This window comes from Natrix helvetica, assembly GCF_964273705.1.
Source record: "Natrix helvetica genome assembly, chromosome: 1".
Lineage (NCBI taxonomy): Eukaryota > Metazoa > Chordata > Lepidosauria > Squamata > Natricidae > Natrix > Natrix helvetica.
In genome coordinates this window covers 119,958,679-119,978,083 of record NC_138548.1, presented here as the reverse complement: position 1 = coordinate 119,978,083, position 19,405 = coordinate 119,958,679, and the positions used below count along the sequence as shown (strand labels likewise).

Genomic DNA, 19,405 nt, shown 5'->3' with positions numbered 1-19,405 from the left:
ATGAATGAACTGCAAGCATTATGAACCCCGCCTCCACACTACCTTCAATTGCCTGCCATGCACATGTTAATGCAAACAAGTTGATACATCGATGAAAATATTTTTCACACACTAATTGAAAGATTGAGATTCCTAGCACGAATTATGAGCTGCCTCATTCACTATGTGCGTCAGTCCAGAAGCTGAACTGTCCGTGGGGTCGCGATGGGTCGGACACGACTTCGCAACCAACACCACATTTACAGAACTGCATTATTGTTATTATTAAACTTGTGTATCCCCCGAATTTCCAACTGCTCTGGACGGCTCACATAATTGTTGCTGTGTTGAAATTACAATACGATCAACAAAACATAAGCATAGATAAAAGATGGTAAGCATGTGGAAAACTATTTGCATTGGCCAAATATTATTATTTTCAGTGTCCTCATGGAGAAAGGCCATATGATCGCTAGGAGTCGAAAATGATTTGAAGCTACATGAACAAAGCTAACATCCAATAGGAACGCTAAATGACATTCCTATTCCATAGAGCCCATTTACTTAATGAGGGAGAAAAAGCGGGGAGTTGGTGCCACGCCGTAGCGCCACTAGCACCACCTTCCTTAGGTTGCTTGAGGATCGAGGCGATGGTTTGTTTGGTCGGGAGGCGCCCAATCATCCCGAAGTTACTCCTCGGCCTCTAAGGCATCTGTGATCTCTGCGGCCCCGGCTGCACTTCCGGGCCTGTTGGCTTCGGCGCCTCCTCCGAGCCGCTGCGCTATCACCATGGGGACCGATTGTGGCGGCGCAAAGTAACTGTCCTGCATCGTTTGCTCTTCGTCGGGGGCTGCCCCGGCGCAGCGACTGCGCTTCCTTCGGTTTCTCGTGTCTTAACATAACGCGGAGCTGTGTTCGATTCCCGAGAAGGTGTAAACTCGACTCCTAGGAGAGCCTCCGGATGAGAGGCTTGTGTAACACTGGTAAGTCCCGCATTTAGTGAAGTCCTGTATCTTAGAAGTGGGCGTTTCCCCCTTTCCCATGTAAGATCGTCAGCTGCCTGTCCCCCGCCCCAAGCCCCCGTGGTCTCCTGTCCCAGGTCTAAAAATGAGGGTTGATTTATAGGCCATGTTATCGGTTTCAAAAATAATGCAAGTATTCTGTTCCGTACCAAGTATAAACATTATGTTGGCAATTTTTTAAAAATCAGAAATAAAGAGCCAATTTGCTGCAGCTATTAAGATACCAGAAAACGGGAGAGCCGTGAGTTTTAGTCCTCGCTTAGGGGGGCTACTTTAGGTCAGTCCCTCTCGGCCCTAAAAAAAAGGCAAGGGCGACCAACCTCGGGAAAACTTTGCCGAAAAAACCCTGCAGGGATTAGTCCAGGCAATCACCGGAAGTCGTCAATGATTCGAAAGCAAGAAAGGAAAGGAAAGGAAAAGGAAAGGAAAGGAAAGGAAAGGGGGGGGGGAGGGATTTTCTTTGATTTAGCCAGAGATCTTTTTTGCCCTTCTTCAAGAAATAGTTCTTGATCATTTTTCGGTACCCATAGCAGCAATTAATAAAATGTCTGTCTCTCTAGCTTTCATTGTTACTTTTGTTTCCCTTTACTTTTCCATCCCAGCAAATCTATCTGGAGGAAGAAGCTTGCCTCTTTTGTAACATGAGTATAAGCTGTTTCTGCTGCCTGGAATGCAGACGCTGAAATCCCAGAATCTTAGGGAAGAAAGATGCTCCAGACCAGTAATTACAGCCTGGTGCTGTCTTTGCAGTTCCTCCTCTTGTCCTATGATCTCTTTGTCAACTCCTTCTCAGAATTGCTTCGCGTGGCTCCTGTCATCCAGCTTGTGCTTTTCATGTGAGTAGTAAAGACTTGCATATGCTTCTTGGTACATATTCTTTTCAGAATTACTTGGTTTTGTCATAATAACAGCAGCAAAGTGAAAGCAGTGAAAGAGGGTTCTGTCGCTTTTAAAACTGTTATCAAGACCAAAATGGTCCAGGAAGGGAACTGTAGATATTTTTATAAGATCTTTTATAAGATATAATGTTTCAGTCTATACCTGACTTTTTAATTAATGAATCATATTTATATGGTCACCCATCACAAATGTGACTCTAGGTGGTATACAATATTAAAAAAAAAAAATACAAGCCATAAAAACAAGCCATTTGATACCATATGCATAGGCCTGCAGTTTATGCTAGGAAACAAAACACTTGAGAGCCAGTTTGGTATGGTGGCCAAAGGCACCACCTTTGCAAACTAGGTGATTGAGTTCTAGTCCCACCTTAAGCAGTCAAGCCATGATTTGGAGCTGGTGGCATTCTACGATTCCTAGGAAGAAGGCAAACTGAATTTAAAAATATTGCACAGAAAATTGCAACAACTTGTCCAGTTGCCCATTTGCTAGAAATCAAGACTAACTCAGAGCCCCTCCCCCAAACCACTTATCAAAGAACAATGTCTCTGTGTAGATTAGAATGTATTTTAGGGTAAACTTTCTTAGAATTGTATTTTTAGTTTCTGCTCTTCCTGAGTTACTTACATTCAGGAAAACATAGAGAAAGCCAGACAAAAGTTGATTGCTGTGAAGTAATAAATAAAATATTTTTAAAATCTAACATCAAATTGTATAGATTACTGGCAATGTGTGCTGGTTTGAACAATGTATTAAAATGTTGCTATATGCATGATGTATTATTCAGATCATTGTGCTTAGGGAGTAGCAGAGAAAAATGGAACTGATGGAAGCAGAGAGCTCAATGTGACTCTTATTTCCATGGCAGTCTTTTAAACAAGAGCTTTGGGATCTCCTTTTCTTGTTATTAATGAAACAGTAATATCCCAGTGGAAAAATAGACAAAAGAGATTTCAGCAGCCCTGTTGCTGTATTCTCTACTTGTAAAAAGCAATCCCATTTTTGTAGGATATATGGAGCTATGTCAGTCTCTATTTCATTAAAAAAATGACTTTTTCCCTACAGCATTCAAGATATTACCATCCTCTTCAATGTCATCATCATCTTTCTCATGTTCTTCAACACTTTTGTTTTTCAAGCCGGCCTGGTCAATCTTCTGTTTCACAAATTTAAAGGAACTATTATCCTGTCAGCAGCATACCTTACTTTGAGTATATCTTTTCATATATGGGTCATGGTAAGAAATGATTATTTTTGGCTCTTAAAGAGGTTTACTTATCTGGAATATTGGAATTAGATAAAATTTATATTACAATCCATTGTGCATGAGTAGTTTATTTTCCCTTCATTTAATTCAATACACATCTGTTCAGTATGCATCTGTTCAATACACACTGATGGGTTGTTGTGTTTTCTTTGCATTAAACTTATAATAATAATTTTATTGGAGGAATACTGGCAAGAATGAAAGTGGGTAGAAGAATGTGATTTTCCATGTGAGCCTGTTAAAGGTAATATATATTTTCCATTTGTGACTAACTTAGTAATTAGGAGGGGGAATGAATTGGATACTATAAAATGCAGTGCAATAGATAAAAATATGAAATATCTGAAATCTTTTGCAAATACTGCTTGTAGATTTCCATGTCTAGCTCTACTACAGTACTATGATCTCCCTCAAACAGAGAACTTAGTGCATGCCGGTGACCACTTCTGTACATAATCCGTGTATGCATAATTTGTAGAATAGAAACTAATTGTAGGTTGGATTAGAGAATTTTGAAGTCTAAAGAATTAATTGTATGATTTGATTACTGTATTATGTTATCCTTTCCTTTGTGGATCAGCAGGAACTATGTGTTACTAGTCATGTTGTTGCTTTTGTTCTACAGCAAGTGTTAGTTAGCATCCTCTCTCCAGTTGATCAGTGACATAAACTCTGATGTGGCATGTGTGATTAAGATATGTTAAGATGCGAGTAGTTAAGTTTAGATATTCTAGGAAATTTCATTATATATTTTAAAAATATAAAGTCGTAAGTTAGAATGAATTTTACTGTCTTTTTTACACCATATATTAATTCACGGTTTCCTGAATTAATCCAGGTGGCTAGGTTTTCAAAACACACTGAACCTTAAACTAGCCACTCTATGCTTTCATGACACCATGTGCATTTTAGGCAAACATGGACAAATCTACCATTTTATTACTATTGACTCAGTTGACAATATTTAGGTAGACCCAAGAGGACTTTCAACTGATTTTCCATAGTAAATTTTCATCTAAGATGCTTTTTTTTAAGAGTTCAGTCTTTCAATTTCATCTCACATACTGTAGGTCACATACACATGCATTGATCAAGTATTTTCTAGTAATTTTGAATAAACAGAACTTTTATTATTGTTGGGTATAATTTATAATGGGGAGTGTCTCTCACTTGCTATAGGTATTTATGTTGGTGATTTCTGTGATCCTTAAAATATGTTACTATCTAAGGTAATTGAATGAGAGGTCTACCAGTGGTTGTATAGTGTGTCCATAAATGCCCTATTACAGATTCTCAATGTTCCAACATTATGCTTAGTAAATTGGAACATCATATACTCTTATTGATACACTGCATCCTCTAAGTGAGTTTCTCCCTTGCAGTCTTTATAAATGTTGATTTTTCTAGGCAGTATTGTTGGACATAAAACATGTATAAGAAATAGAGTATTCTAATAAAAAAATGAAGGTCTTGCACTCCTAAAGTCAGTCTATATTTATTTGGGTTGAGGAAGAATCTACGCAGCTTCTTTTGTTTTGTGGCTCTCTAATGACCCTTATTAAGATGTAACAAATCTTAATAGCAATGTAACAATTTTATTTACCATTACAGAAACCTGTGGACTTATTTGGTATAGCGGATAATGTGCTGACCTAAAAAGCAAGAGATTGCATGTTTCTAGGCCTGCCTTAGGCATGAAAGCCAGCTCGCTTTGGGCCAGTCATTCTCTCAGCCCAATCCACCTCACAGGGTTGTCATTATGGGGGATTTCTGGGGGAGGTATGATGAGCTTAAGACATCTTTGCAAAAGTGGAGCTGAGGTCTACGGCTGTCAAAGAACCAGTGAGTAGACCAACCTACTTCTTCATATAAGGAGTGCATGGGAGATCATCCACTATGCTCCAAACAAGATCACAGGATAGTGGTTTTCCATGAACGTTGAAAGAAGAAGGGATCAGCCATCTGGCTTGCAACTGCAATGGAACCTTTTAAAGGACACTGTGTTTACAAGTCTCACTTTCTAATCTCTTTTGGAAATCACCTATTAATTATCTTAAAGCTATTAAAGACCTTTGGAATAACAAGTATGGAAAATTAGTGGGTGAAATTATCTTCAACTCTGAACAAAAGAAACATTAATTAAAAGTTAAGAAATTAAAGAATTTGAAATAAACAGCAAAAAGCTACATAAGATTTTCATTAACAAAGTTATAAATGGATTACGGGTCCAGATAAATTTCGAATACTGATTTTGCTATAAGATTTTGGAGTTAGCTATATCAACACCTCATGGGTAACAGATTTATTTGATTATCCTGGTAATTGCAAGTCATAACAAAATATAAGTGATGATTTTAGAAACTGGACATTAGAGGGGACTAAAGATTTTAAGTTCAAGAAAAAAATACAAAACATGTAAATAATCGGATTTACAGAATGATAAAAAACATTATAACATTGGAAACATTAAAGGAGTTCTTTAAAGATTGGATCCTGAAATTAGTAAGTATAATAACAATATTGCCAGTAATTATGTCTGCTTCTATGGATAGACTATGTTTAAAAGATGTTAATGAAACAATGACGGATATGGAACAAATTTTATTTGACAAGACAGAGAAAGTACCAAAAGTGGAACTACAAATGATGGGCTAAAAGAATTATTTGCAAAAGGACACTTTATTGGATGTACAAAAGAAACTGGCTGAAGTTTTTAAAACTAAAAGGAAATACAACTAATCAACCAAGAAAATAATCTGTAAAGTATTTTCTTATTGGATCTATAAAGGAGGCTTATTAGAAAACTGTTATGTGATGAAAAATTGAAGAGAAATCAAATTCCTCAACAATATGTGATTGGAGTCAACATTAGAACTATTAGAAGTAAAAGGGAGGAACACAGTTTATTTGATCAAGCTTAAAAATAAAACCTTTTTTTTCCCAACATTCTGGCAATCTTTTATGGGCTTTTGTTGATTCCAAGATTGAAAAAGTTGATGTTTTACGGATTTGCTTACCGATAATGAATAGAATATATGATGAAGAGATATCTTGTAAGGAATGAAGAGTTACTAAATTTGTTTATAGTACTTGTTTGATGTACGGTAGGTTAGAAGTCATATAACTTATATATTTCTATTTCCTTACTGTTTGTTTTCTTTACTTTTTCTTCCTTTTTTCCTGCACTTTTTATATTTAGTTTGTGTTAGTAATCAAAAAGTAAAAAAGTTGGGAAAATAAACTGGAATATAGCAGCATTTACTTCCTTGAGTCACATATATTTATAAGGTAGGATAAAATAATAATAATAACAACAACAAACAACAACTATACAACTAACTCATGAGATGACTTTAATATATAAATACTCAACAGCAATTGTATCATTTTTGTAACTATTATTGAAATTTTTAAAGGGTGTGGCCAATCACATCAGGGACATTTTTTTACTTTATAAACAATACACATTAATTGTAAGTACAATATATAGATGGCCCAAAAATATGTCTAGTTTTTAATTAATTAGCAAATGTCTCATCAGATATCAGAGTCCATATCTATGTCTTGTCATCTCCTATTTTCAGCCTTTTGTTCTGTATGTGTTCTTTAGTTGATTTTTATGTTTCTTCCTATATTGAAACTAATATTTTTCATTCAGTTTGATAAAGCTGTCCCACTTGGAGAGCAGTCTAGGTTCAGTTGCATAGACTGGGCCCAAACCTTGCTTAGTCAGGATTTTAAGAGGATTTTGTGGGATTTATTGTTGGTAGCTAGAATAAGTTTGACGTGCTTTATAAATCTGATGATCCGATTAACCTTTCTATGCTCCTCGGCTTCTCTCCAGCGCTCACACTCTTCCCATATGGTATCTGAATGCTTAATCCTTAAAACAGATTTGAAGGAAGGGGTGGTTTTAGTTATTTGTTGTATTTTACTTTGATTATAACTAAAGTGGAAACATGAGTTCTAGGGCTTCTCAGAGGAGGGAGCAATACAGGTACACAATTTTCCAGTTGATTCAGGTATTTATGAAATAAAGAGAATTATGTAATATACTTTACTTTCTGGCTTTGCATTTTATATTTCAATATGTTTTAATTGAAAAAGTGAAGACCTTCTATTGTATTTTACAGAAGTTCTAGAAAAAAAGTTGAGATGCTATAGAGCAAGAAATTGATTTATGTATTTGTTGCAATTATGCCTAGTCTTTTCTTTAGGTTTAGGAACTCAGACCCTTTTCTGTTCTATTTGTTAATTAGACTGAGATTTCTCCAAAGTCACTATATGGATGGGATTTGAACTGTAGCTACTACATCACAGCAATATTTGCATCCATCATTGGACTGCTGCAATTCTTGCTTGCTGGCAGAGCTTCTCCAGTTCTCTTTAAAAATCTTGAATGTTGTTGGTGGCCTCTTAAATTGGCTTTTGTTCAGAGCTGTTGTGACTTCCATGTTGACATGATATGGCTTGAGATAGCCTTACAAGATTTCATTTTCCTTCTCTCAATTGCTACATACTTCTTTAGGCATCCCATTTTCTTGCTTTTGTAATGGCTTTTTCTTAGGAATAAGGATTAACTTGGCTATAAACTGTACAGGTATCTACATTCCTGGTGTTCCAGAGGGGCATGGAAAACTACTTGGCTAGGTATTACTATTTCCAAGCAATCTAGTTTCTTGAAGCCAAGGCAGCTGAAAGAGGTTTTCCTTGGAGGGAAATCTGTATGACTATTGCTGCAATGGGCACTTAACAAAATTATATTGAGTGGAACATTAGTGCAACATTATCAAAGGTAGTTGTTTCAATTCATATTGTCAGTTGGACATGTATATCAATTTAAGAGAAAGGATCTTATCCAAGAAATAGACCTCAGTGAGCAAGAATTGCAGACATTTAGAAGCCTAAGACAGAGGATGACAATCTAGGATTTGAAGTCTACATGTCAGACCAACTTAGTCCATCAAAATAAATTAATGGGGGGATCTTTATCCCATTTTTATTCACTCCTGTATCACAATTTAAAAAATTAATTCCTCTTTTATGAAACTTGAATGCATGGAGTAAGCAATCGTTGGGGGAACTGATATTAAGTAAATGTAAAGTTTTAGCTATAGATTTTCCAAGATTTGAAAAAAATCATTAGAACTATCTATTAGTTAACTGTCCAGCTGGAAACGTAGTATTGGGAATCAATATTAAAAGATAAATAAAATTGCTGGATAAAATCAAATTAAATCCTAATTGCATGTTTATATATAACAAAACTGTTACAATCGAACAAGTATAGATCAATGTGTAAACCAGTACATGATTACTTAAAGAAGATGCTACTTTTACTGGGACTTACTATGGGTATATGTTCGTTTTCTCTTCATTCTGTCTTTGGCTAAACAGTAGAAATTTGAACAATTAGCATGAGAAGTGTTTGAAGACAAAGCAATACACGGGGATTAAGTACACATTAAACTATACTGCATGTTTGCATTTGTAGAATGTTTAATTAATTTGATGATAAACTCTACTGACATCTCAAGAGGAAAACCTTATGCTACTTTCCAATTATAGAAATATTGAATTATAATTTTTTAAATTCTTTTTATGCTTTTCTTTTTTAAATAGAACTACCGCTGGGAAAATTCAAACGTCTTTGTATGGACTAATGGGATGCAGACTCTGTTTGTTTTCCAGAGATTAGGTAAGAATTAAGTTGTATCATTTCCCTTTGTGTCATGACTTTTGAACTTTTTAATGAAGATGGTGTAGTCAGCATTTTTCCTATATAAATAAATGGGACAGCATATGAAAAATGTAGGAATTGTGTCAGATATCTACCGTATGTCAGACATATGTATATTCACCAGCCAATGATTCTTTGACTTTTCAGGCAAGCCTTTCCAAGCCCTCTCTGAAGATGCTAGATTTTGCATGCAAATCATCTGTCCTTTCACAGATTTGCTAATAAATACTTGTAGAGGGTTTTGGAATATTCCCCCAAACTAGAAATCCTCTCTGGAGCAATGGTGACATTTTCTTGACTGGAGGAAGTTGGAGAGCCAGTTTGGTATAGTAGTTAAAGATACTGAAATAAAACACTGGGAGACTGTGAGTTCTAGTCCTGCTTTAGTTATAAAGCCATCTGGGTAAGTCTGGACCAGTCACTCTCTCTCAGCCCTAAAAAGAACATAGTAGCAAATCACTTCTGAAAAATGATTCCCAGAAAATTATATGGACTTTTCCATAGGGTCATCAGGAATCAAGAATGACTTGAAGACACACACAAAAAGAGAAGGGGGGAATTGATGACTTTGATAACGCAATCCTTTTTTTATTGCAGTGGCTGTGCTATATTACTATTTCTACAAGAGAACAGCTGTTCATCTAGGAGACCCACGTTTCTATCAAGACTCTGTATGGTTACGGAAAGAGTTTGCTCATGCCCGCAGTTGAGAGCTACTTCTGAATTATATGGAGGTGCTGGAATGTTAAAGAGATCTCAATCAGTATCCTGAAGCAAGTTTTCTTCTCATTTTTTTAAATAGTCTGGATATTAACTTTATATGATGATTTAATCCACAATACTATTCTTCTGTGGAGTCTTTATCACTACATAACTATCAGGCTTCTACATATCCTCTCAGGTCTACACAATGCACTTTCAGGAGTTGGTTACAATTTTTTTTGGAGGAATATATCAAGTGCCAAATTGGTTTGGCTGAGAACTTTCAAGTAACAGTACTGCAGTTTATTTTTGCAAATATTCCCTTAATCTGTTTGCTGCCTCTTAGAAGGTTCCCTTGTTTTTATTATGAGCAATGTGATTAGTTCCAAACCTTTACAATAGGCAAATGTATTCTCATTGACTTTTTTTCTTTTGTACGTACATTTTATAAGTTATGAGAAAATAAACCTGCCATTTTGCAATAATCATAGCGTGATTCAGGGTTGTGGCTTTTTTTGTAGACTCTAATAGTAACGGGTGGGTCATGCAAAGTTAAGTTTTAGAATAATATTCTATGTGTATATATTCCTTTTGTTGACATTGAATCAAACTGTAATATTTCATTATAAACAGAATCAGAAAAAGAAATATATTTAATTTGGTTAACTGAATATGCAAAGTCATGATTTAATTAGCCTTGGTTATTTCCATATATACTAAGCCAAAAATAAAGTGTATGTTATCTGAATACTAATTCAACAAGTTCCCGAGTTGGGTATAGTTCAGATTAAGATAGCAAACCTTCTTTCATATTAAAACAGAAAATCTACCTTTATATTTTAGATTACAGATTGGAATTCTATGGAGTGTTAGTACTAGGAATCCAAATTAAAGTACCTTGGTAGTTAACTGTTTAGTCTCTGCTTGAACATACTTTGTGAAAAACAACCTATAACTCTCTTGATAGTTGGTTCCACTACTCTTGTCTGTAACCATTTATTTTCTAACTTTTAATTAGAATCTGCCTCCTTGTAACTTAAATCCATTCTTCTAGTTCTGAACTATGGAATTATACAGAACAAATCATAATCCTCTATGTGATATTCTTTCAAGTGTTTGAAGGGCACTACTCTTATTTGTGAGGTCCTTGCTGCTCTCTGAGCTTGGTGGCCTCCTTGCAGACATTTCATTACCGAACTAGATAACATCATCAGTGCTATGACACCTGAACTACAAATAGAGTTAGTCCTTGACTTAAATCATTTGTTTAGTGACTGTTCAATATTACAAAGGCACTGAAAATGTGACTTATGATTGTTTTTCACACTTATAACCATTATAGCATCCCTATGATCATGTGATCAAAATTTGGATGCTTGGCAACTGGTTCATATTTATGATGGTTGCAGGGTCCTGGAGTCATGACATCACCTTTTGCGGCCTTCTTACAAGCAAAGTCAATGGGGCAGTTAGATTCAATTAACAACCAAGTTAATTAACTTAATTGCAGTGATTCACTAAACTGAAAAGTTGTAAAATAGAGCAAAACTAACATAACATCTGTCTCAGTTAGCAACTGAAATTTTGGACTCAATAATGGTTCTCTTCTATTGATATTACAGGTAATTCTCAACTTAAAACAGTTCATTTAGTGGCCATCCAAAGTTACAAAGGCATTGAAAAAAGTGACTTATGACCATTTTTCACAATTACAACCTTTGCATCATCCCCATGATCATATGACCAAAATTCATATGTTTGGCAACTGGTTCATACTTATGACAGTTGCAGTGTCCCGGAGACATGTAATCACTTTTTGCAAGAAAAATCGATAGGGAAGCCAGATTCACTTAACAACCTGGTTACTAACTTATCAACTGCAGTGATTCACTTAACTGTGGCAAGAAATGTTGTAAAATGGGGCAAAACTCATTTAACAAGTTCTTAACAACATAAATTTTGGGCTCAATTGTGATCGTAAGTTGAGGACTACTTGTTTCTCCTTCCTTTCAGTCTTCTTCAGTTCAAATGCTCACAATACCTTCAATCTTTCTTCTTAAGGCTTTGTTTCCAGTCCCTTGAGGTTCTTTCTGTCCTTCTCTCTCACCCATCCCTCTGATGCCTAGGGGTAGAACAATGAAGGTTGCAGCTTTTGACATCCCACCACCAGGGTGTAAATATAGCAGACAATCTAGGAGTGTCCACCTTTGTAAAGTAGAAGCGGAAAGTCCCTCACCGGCAGCAGGCATTGACAAGATGGCTGAATCTATTGGTCTAGCCCTCTCTTCCCCTCTGCCCCTTTAAGAAAAGCCCTAAGAGGGCTTTTCCTACTACCACCAATTGCTTAAACTGCCTTACAATAAACTAAAAGGACCTACGCAGAGCACACTTATATGACTATCCTTTGTGCAGCCTCGTAGACTGGAAGGTAGTAACATTAAACTAGTCTAGGGCTGTATGTTCTGCAATTGAGTCCCATATTTCTATCGCTAAGCGAGACACCGCAACCATCATAAATATGAAACCAGTTGCCAAGCATCTGAATTTTGATCATGTGGCCAAAGGGATGCTGCAATGGTTGTAAGTGTGAAAAACCGTCATAAGTCATTTCTTTTCAGTGCTGTTGTAACGTTAAACAGTCACTACATGAACTGTTGTAAGTCAAGGACTACCTGTACCTACATTTAGAGGGCAATGGTGGAAAATCCAAGTGATGAAAGGCAAGGTCAACTGATGAAAGGCAAGCACAGGCGCCATCCGATAGGCATTTGCGGCTCCAAGATGGGTTTCCTATCAGAGAAAGCTCCTCCTTTCGTTCTCCTGAAGTTCTTTGGAAAAGGGCAACGTGGCCTCTGCATTGCCTTGCTCCGGGACAGACCCAAGGTGGAACTTCATTGCAGCTCTGGCTATTCAGTTTAGCTTTGCGCATGGCTAATCTAGTGAAGAGAAGGACCAGGGGAGACATGATAGCAGTGCTCCAATATTTGAGAGGCTGCCACAGAGAAGAAGGGGTCAGGCTATTTTCCAAGGTACCCGAAGGCCAGACAAGGAATAATGGATGGAAACTGAACAAGGAGAGATTCAGCCTGGAAATGAGGAGACATTTTCTGACAGTGAGAACAATTAACCAGTGGAACAGTTTGCCTTCAGAAGTCGTGGGAGCTTCATCACTGTAGGCTTTCAAGTGTCACCTGCCAGAAATGGTTTAGGGTCTCCTGCTTGGGCGAGGGGGGGTTGGACTAGATGACCTACAAGGTCCCTTCCAGCTCTTGTTATTCCGTAACTGAGGGCGCGAAGCTTCCCAGACTGAGCTTGCGTCGGGCGCTGCAGCCCAAAGCCGCGTGTGTCTCTCTCACTCTCTCTATGGGAGCTGGGAATCTGCCCCTTTGACTTCCGTTTCGTCAGCTCGATCGGAAGTGGGCCTTTTTTTCTTCTTCTTTGCGTAGCGGTGTCCATGGAGACGGAAGATGGCACCTCGGCGTAAGTGGAAGGCTCGGCGGGTTGACAGGGTGCCGGTAGGAACGGCGAGGTCATGTGACGAACGAAGCGCGGGAGGGGAGGGGGGACGGGCGATGCGGTGCCTCGCGCTTCCAGGTTCCAAGTTCGGAGGCTCCGGTCTCGGGCAGGGAGCGATGCGGGCGCCACGGAGGGGGTGGCGGGATCTGGCCCCGGGGCTCCAGACGCTGCCGTGGCAGGAGATTCCTCGTAGGGAAAGGAAAGGAAAAGGAAGAAGACCCCGCCGTCAAAAAGCCAGTCAATCCGGCATCCCTCGAAAGCAGGCTGGGTGCACATCTCCTGTTGGGAGCATCACTTTGAGATGCCCCGTTTAAATCCCATATTTCAAGGGAATCGGTCTTCTTTTTTTTAAAAAAATCATCTTTCGGATGATTTGCACCCAATCGGGTGGCGGAAGGCTGGATTCTGATACCCTGCGATTCGCAATGGGACCTAGGTTTTAATTGTATTTATTTATTGTTTTGATTTGTCAATCGTTTTACAAGGTAATAGGTATAAGAATAAACATGAGTATGAATGAAATGGGTACGAATAAATGGGGACAGTAGGACAGGGACGCTTTGAGTATGGTCGGAGTATTTGAACATGAGTCAAATTTGCAAAGAAGAATGAGGATACCTGCCTGACAATAAGGTGGAATAGAAAAGATTAGGTTGACAGTAATTAGTCCTAGTGCTTTGGAAGGTCTTGGCCAGATCTTAAATACAGGGATCGGGTTGCAACAAGCAGAAGAGCAAGACAAAACATTTTGTGCCTTTTTCTAGCCGTATATACATCACAGTTCCTCCAGCAACTGGTATCCCTTTACATATAGACGTTCATGAGATAATCTTTAGGAATATCAATTTAAGTTTATGACAGAACAGAGATTATTATCATTAGGTTTGCAGTATGTGAAACTATTATTTCAGTTCAATCCATTTCTTTTTGAAAAAAGATAAAAACTAATCGCAGACATATTAAGGTTTTGGTTGTACCTCCTAGATCGTCAACTTTCCTCTACACCTCTGGAAATTCTGCTGTTCCTCAATGGCTGGTATTATGCCACATACTTTTTGCTGGAGATTTTCATATTTGTCTATAAAGGTGAGTCTAAAGTACAGGACATTAGTGGGGTGGGGAGGGGGGTTGTTTCATATTTACCGTAGGTTTCTTCTTTGCATAAACTCCTTTGTTCTTTTGAGGTATCTGTGACTTACCTGAAGAAAGTGAAACATAGAAAAGTGTTTTTTTTAAAATTTCCTCATTAATTCTGTAACTTAACCTTTGATTGTATAGAATTCAAGGTCTTTGCGGAACCATTCTTTATAGTAGAATTATTGAAACCAAACAAACCGGTAGATTTCAGGTATCCCTTTCCAGAAGCCATTAGAGCTTCTCAACTGGTTCCACATCCTGTTTTGGGGTAATGCTTCCTGCTGCTATCTTCCTGAAGATAACTTACCTGGAAGCCTCCACCCTGATCCGAATGCACACATACACAATCCCTGCCCCCCACCCCAAGAACTCTCGGAACTTGGGCAGCATTTCTGGTGATTAAAGCTCAAAAATCCAACAGTTGAAATAATTTATTTATTGCATTTTCCTGGCCATATAATTTAGATGTGTGTGACAGGTGATTTCAGGCCTTCTATATTCAAAGATATTAAGAGTGCCAAACTTGGCATAAAAGATATCAAATAACAGAGCAGATTATTGGAAAACAGCATCTTATTTAAGAAAACCCAAAGAGCATTATATATATTTTACGAAAGATAATGTAATGCTTCCAGCTTTTTAATAAAGAGCTGGTAGCATATTACAGTAAAAGATTAAACTTAATGCAACATTCCTAGTTAATGTCTTACCAAATTTAAGGTTCCTGAGCAGATATTCTCCAGTTTCTATTATTCCTGGGTTTCCCACATCCTGGAGATTTCAATAATTTAATTATTGAGGTTGCTGAATAGATAGAACTGCAGCCCTTTTTTCAGTCTTGGTCTACAGCTTTCATTACATATATAGACATTTTCCCATCTCCAGCAAAGAAGGTGCATGTATACCTTCAAGTCAATGTTAATTCCTAGTGATTGTCTAGTCTAATCTTCACAATTTTCTTAGTAGGATTTTCAGAAGTGGCTTGCTATTGTCTTGGTTCAAACCCATGCCTGACTCAGGGGGAGTGTTGATTGAGCATCTGGCATGAGGTTGACCCATTGTAGCAAGGATTCACTGTCTCTTTTTACATTTGATCTTTATCAACATTAAAGATTTCTTTTTTGAGAAATGGCGGAAAGGGTGGCATCTTGCTTTTCCTTCAATTCATGTGGCCATTTGTGTACCTTTATAGGTCTCTTGTTGCCTTATCCATCTGCTAATCTGGCTTTGGACCTGATTATGCTTTTTCTCTATCTTGGGATTGAAGTCACAAGGATATTTTTTGGTAAGCATTAAAGGATATACAATGATACTTAAAGGAATAGCACATGCAATTTTCAGTTAAACACAAGCTTTTTTGATGGCATTTAAACTTACTAGATGCTCTCCTCTCCCCATCCTCAGGTTGTTCACCAAATTGTCAGTAAATAAATCCTGACTCCCTAAGAACAACACATTTATGAGATTTTGACAAGTGACCCAGAGCAGATCTAAATATATAGTTGCTGGCAGAATTATCCTACTGTATATTGTGCTCAGGCCTTCTCAATGTTCCTACTCAACTGTGGTAGTGTACTGTAGATATGGATAGCAGTGAACATTCCTTCTTTGTGTAGTTGGGTTACAATTATTTGAGAATAATTAGGAACCATGGTACAATTTGATATATGGGGATGGAACTGTAAGCTTTGATCAGTCAGACTGCCCCTCTTGATCTGTGAACATATGAAATCAGATTCTGAGAATCTGTAAAGTTCAGAACCCATTCTTTCATTTTAGGAAAGGTTGTTTCCAATAGGTCATTTTCATGTCATGAAAGTGTAATAGGAGTAGGATATGCAGAGCACAGTGCTATACATGCTACACTTCAAAACTTGTGTGTCACAAATATTTCAATAGACACTACATCAGACAGTCCCTGTTATTAATATGGAACAAAATTAAACATGACCACTATACTTAAACACCCACTTGGCTATCTACGATGGAAGCATACATACACCCAAATTTAATTAATATGGAAAATATAGTTACATATAAAGAGTTATTGAACAGACAGGGGGAGATCAAAACTAATTAGAATTGGCATCACAAGGGGTACAAGTAGAATGGTGGTCCTACTTACAGATACAATCAAGATTTGCACAGGATAGGAAGAAGGAAGGTATTGCCAAAGATTACACAATATTAGATAAACTTTTGATACAGACAGAAAACAGGCTGATCAAAGTATTGTATAGATTTTTGTTGGAATATAAGCTAGAGGAGGAACATGTCAAAGAAACTATTGTAGCCTGGGCAAAAAATTTCGGTTATAATGTGGAATTGGCTAAGTGGGAAAAACTTTAGATACTTAATCAGAAACTAACAATGGCTACGGCGTATAAAGAAAATCTTTATAAGATGTTCTACAGATGGCATCTCCCCCCAGTTCTCCAAAATGTTTAAAAATCTGCCCCCAAATTGTTGGAAGTATAAAAAAACACCAGGCACTTTTTATCATATGTGGTAGACGTGCAATAAGGCAAAAAATATTGGAAAATGATTCAATCATGGTTAGAACAAATGGTGGGAGACCAAATCTTGTTTAAACCAGAACTTTTTCTCCTAGATATAATACCGGAGGGGTTTAAGAAAGATACACTTTATCTAATTATACATGTACTAACTGTGGCACGCATAACTTATGCACAATATTGGAAAAAAGAAAATACACCATCAGAGCTAGATATAACCAGAAAAGTATTGGCCTGTGCGGAAGCAGATAGGCTCACTCTTGAACTTAAAAATAAAGGGGAATCAGAATATTATGAAGTCTGGAACAGATTTTATGATTGGTATAAGACAAGGTGACAAGACTGGAACAAACTGTATATATTGTGATTGGACAGAAGGATAGACAATGTATTAAGTAGGCTAATTGTTAATGGTTGAAACTAGCTGTATATAATGTGAATGTATGGTCACTTCGACTTCGCGGTACTGCAGTTTTAAATGTAAAAATAATAAAAATATATCCCCCCCGTCCCGCCCCCAAAAAAACGTTGTGTGCCACTCCCCACACTTTCCTTTGTTGAACAAAGTCTGAAAGAGAGTCCTGTTTGTTTTCAAATGAATATCGGTTGCAATATCTGAGGCATCACTGATTCAGATAAAACCAGGGGCAGAAAAAAATGGTGAGGAGAGATTTAAATTCATGTTAGCACGCACTGAAGTGCCTTTTGGTTCTGCAGCTCAATTCTTTCTCTTAAAGGATTGAAGGAATTCTTTCTCTAGCTCCTTCTCTCATATGAATATCTGAAAGAATTTACTGGATTGTTTCCGACTTCTGCTGAATGGTCCATGTCTTCTGTGTCTCGTATGTTATATCTGACAGGCTCCAAAGGTAACCTTTGCCAGCGGAAAGTGCCACTTGCTATCAGCCTGGCACTAACCTTTCCAGCAGCAGTGATGGCAGCCTATTACCTACTTCTGCAGACCTACGCCTTGCGTTTGGAAGCCATTCTGAATGCCATCCTGCTCTTCTTCTATGCAGTTGAGCTATTACTGGGCATTCTAACATTAGCCTCCTTTTCCAGGTAATTTTCTTGTGAATCTGGGATTTATTGGAAGAGTCCGTTTGGTCTAGTAGTTAAGGTACTGGAATAGAAAGCAAGAGGCTGTGAATTCAAGTCCTGCCTAGGCCAGGAAAGCCAGCTGGAAGAGCTTGGGCCAGGCACTTTCTCTCTTAGCCACCTCACAGGGTTGTTGTGGTTTAAATAGGAGGAGGAAAACGTGTTGGATAGGTTCACTGCTTTGAGGCATTTGTAAAAATAATAAAGGAGGTATGAATAAATAATAAAAAATAATAATTTTAATTCTTGAAATCAAAGTTTTGGTTGTAGGTTGCCTTTGCATTTTAAAGGCAATGATTGGTTTCCCACCCCTGTGACTTTGAAGAAAATATAATCCTTCTTTATTTAGAATCCAACAGAAATTGTCTTCTTAGACAATTTAGGAGAGGGAAATAAAAGAGGGTGGTTATGGAGGGGCAAGGCTATTTTGAAATAATGGTTGAGAATAACGAGTGATCAATTCCAGAGGGCCGAATTGACAAGAACAAATAGACAAATAAAGACCAAGTAAAACCAAACACAACCATCTCAGCAGTATATCAAACTTCATCATAATATATTGAGTCATATCAGAAATGAAATCTTAGAACTGTCGAGGATTACTGCACAGTGGCAATTGCATTTCACTGTCTTCTTCCGACCGGTGGCTGTAAACATTTCTGTCAGCACATAAACTAGATTTGCTTTGTTGATTGGTTCTCATCTACCCTGGGTAAGGTAAGAGGTGTTTGGAGTGGTCATGACTAATATCCTTATGTTACCTCTTTTTTATTTATTTATGCTTTCAGTTTGGATTCATATTGAGAATCTCTGTGGATTGCACTATGTGAAACACTTTGTGATTAAGGAAGTTGCATGAAACCATTTCCATGCCTAGCCTTGGATGAAGTTGGCAAGCTGGTTTCTTGGGCAAAATGAAAGAAGATATAGTTCCAGTCTTTGCTTCAGACATGCTGAGGTACTGTCCTGAGAGTAGAGTTTCCAATCCTAGACTGGATGGCCTAAGCACATCCTCATCACCATCCTCGTACCCCATCCTAGAGCATAACAATTGACCCACTTGGATTTGGCAATATTCAAGACTTATTTTTGCAGGGTCTCAAGACTCTGGATCCATGGACTTCAGCCAGTGCAGAGATTCTGCCTGCGAGTGCTGTACTCTTCAGATTCTTCAAATGGAAACATTCAAACACTGACTCAAGTCTTTACCAGGTATATGATGACTCTTGTCAGGATGCCTTTGTCAACTCTATTTGTTACAGCCGATGTCCTGCTCTTAAGAGGGATGTCCATTCCCTAGAAATCAGTATTGTTATTGTGGTGTATTGGTAATTTGTGATTGATACTTGATTTTTTTTACAATACCCTTGACATAAATACTTATTTTTCAACTGTTGTAATTATGCGATGGTAATTAAATGATAGAGATAGGCTACAACCAATGAAAGATACACACACACACACACACACACACACACACACACACACACACACACACAACAAACGTTTATATGTGCTATGGTGACTT

The 19,405-nt window shown here is 37.6% G+C and overlaps 2 protein-coding genes across 7 annotated transcripts; both read left to right on the top strand.

Annotated features, from left to right (window-relative positions):
- The first annotated feature begins 716 nt into the window (after nt 1-716).
- Nucleotides 717-10,254, top strand: TMEM138 (transmembrane protein 138). 3 transcript variants are annotated; one of them, XM_081951556.1, is made up of 5 exons: nt 717-962; nt 1,604-1,837; nt 2,967-3,138; nt 8,791-8,866; nt 9,506-10,253. In XM_081951556.1, exons 2-5 carry the CDS (start codon nt 1,710-1,712, stop codon nt 9,616-9,618), a joined length of 489 nt encoding a protein of 162 aa, XP_081807682.1. In that variant the 5' UTR covers nt 717-962; nt 1,604-1,709; the 3' UTR covers nt 9,619-10,253. The 3 variants fall into 3 exon arrangements, with proteins under 3 accessions (XP_081807682.1, XP_081807683.1, XP_081807684.1); XM_081951557.1 differs by lacking the exon at nt 717-962 and adding an exon at nt 1,026-1,130 and having other exon boundaries at nt 9,506-10,254; XM_081951558.1 differs by lacking the exon at nt 717-962 and adding an exon at nt 1,062-1,078 and having other exon boundaries at nt 9,506-10,254.
- Nucleotides 10,255-12,968: 2,714 nt separating this feature from the next.
- TMEM216 (transmembrane protein 216) lies at nt 12,969-19,273 on the top strand. 4 transcript variants are annotated; one of them, XR_014174162.1, is made up of 6 exons: nt 12,969-13,090; nt 14,111-14,212; nt 15,456-15,548; nt 17,640-17,841; nt 18,666-18,835; nt 18,973-19,273. XR_014174162.1 is itself a non-coding variant. In XM_081939287.1 (5 exons), exons 1-5 carry the CDS (start codon nt 13,078-13,080, stop codon nt 18,679-18,681), a joined length of 426 nt encoding a protein of 141 aa, XP_081795413.1. In that variant the 5' UTR covers nt 12,969-13,077; the 3' UTR covers nt 18,682-19,273. The 4 variants fall into 4 exon arrangements, 3 of the variants coding, with proteins under 3 accessions (XP_081795413.1, XP_081795414.1, XP_081795415.1); XM_081939287.1 differs by having other exon boundaries at nt 18,666-19,273; XM_081939288.1 differs by having other exon boundaries at nt 13,081-13,125; nt 18,666-19,273.
- Nucleotides 19,274-19,405: the final 132 nt, after the last annotated feature.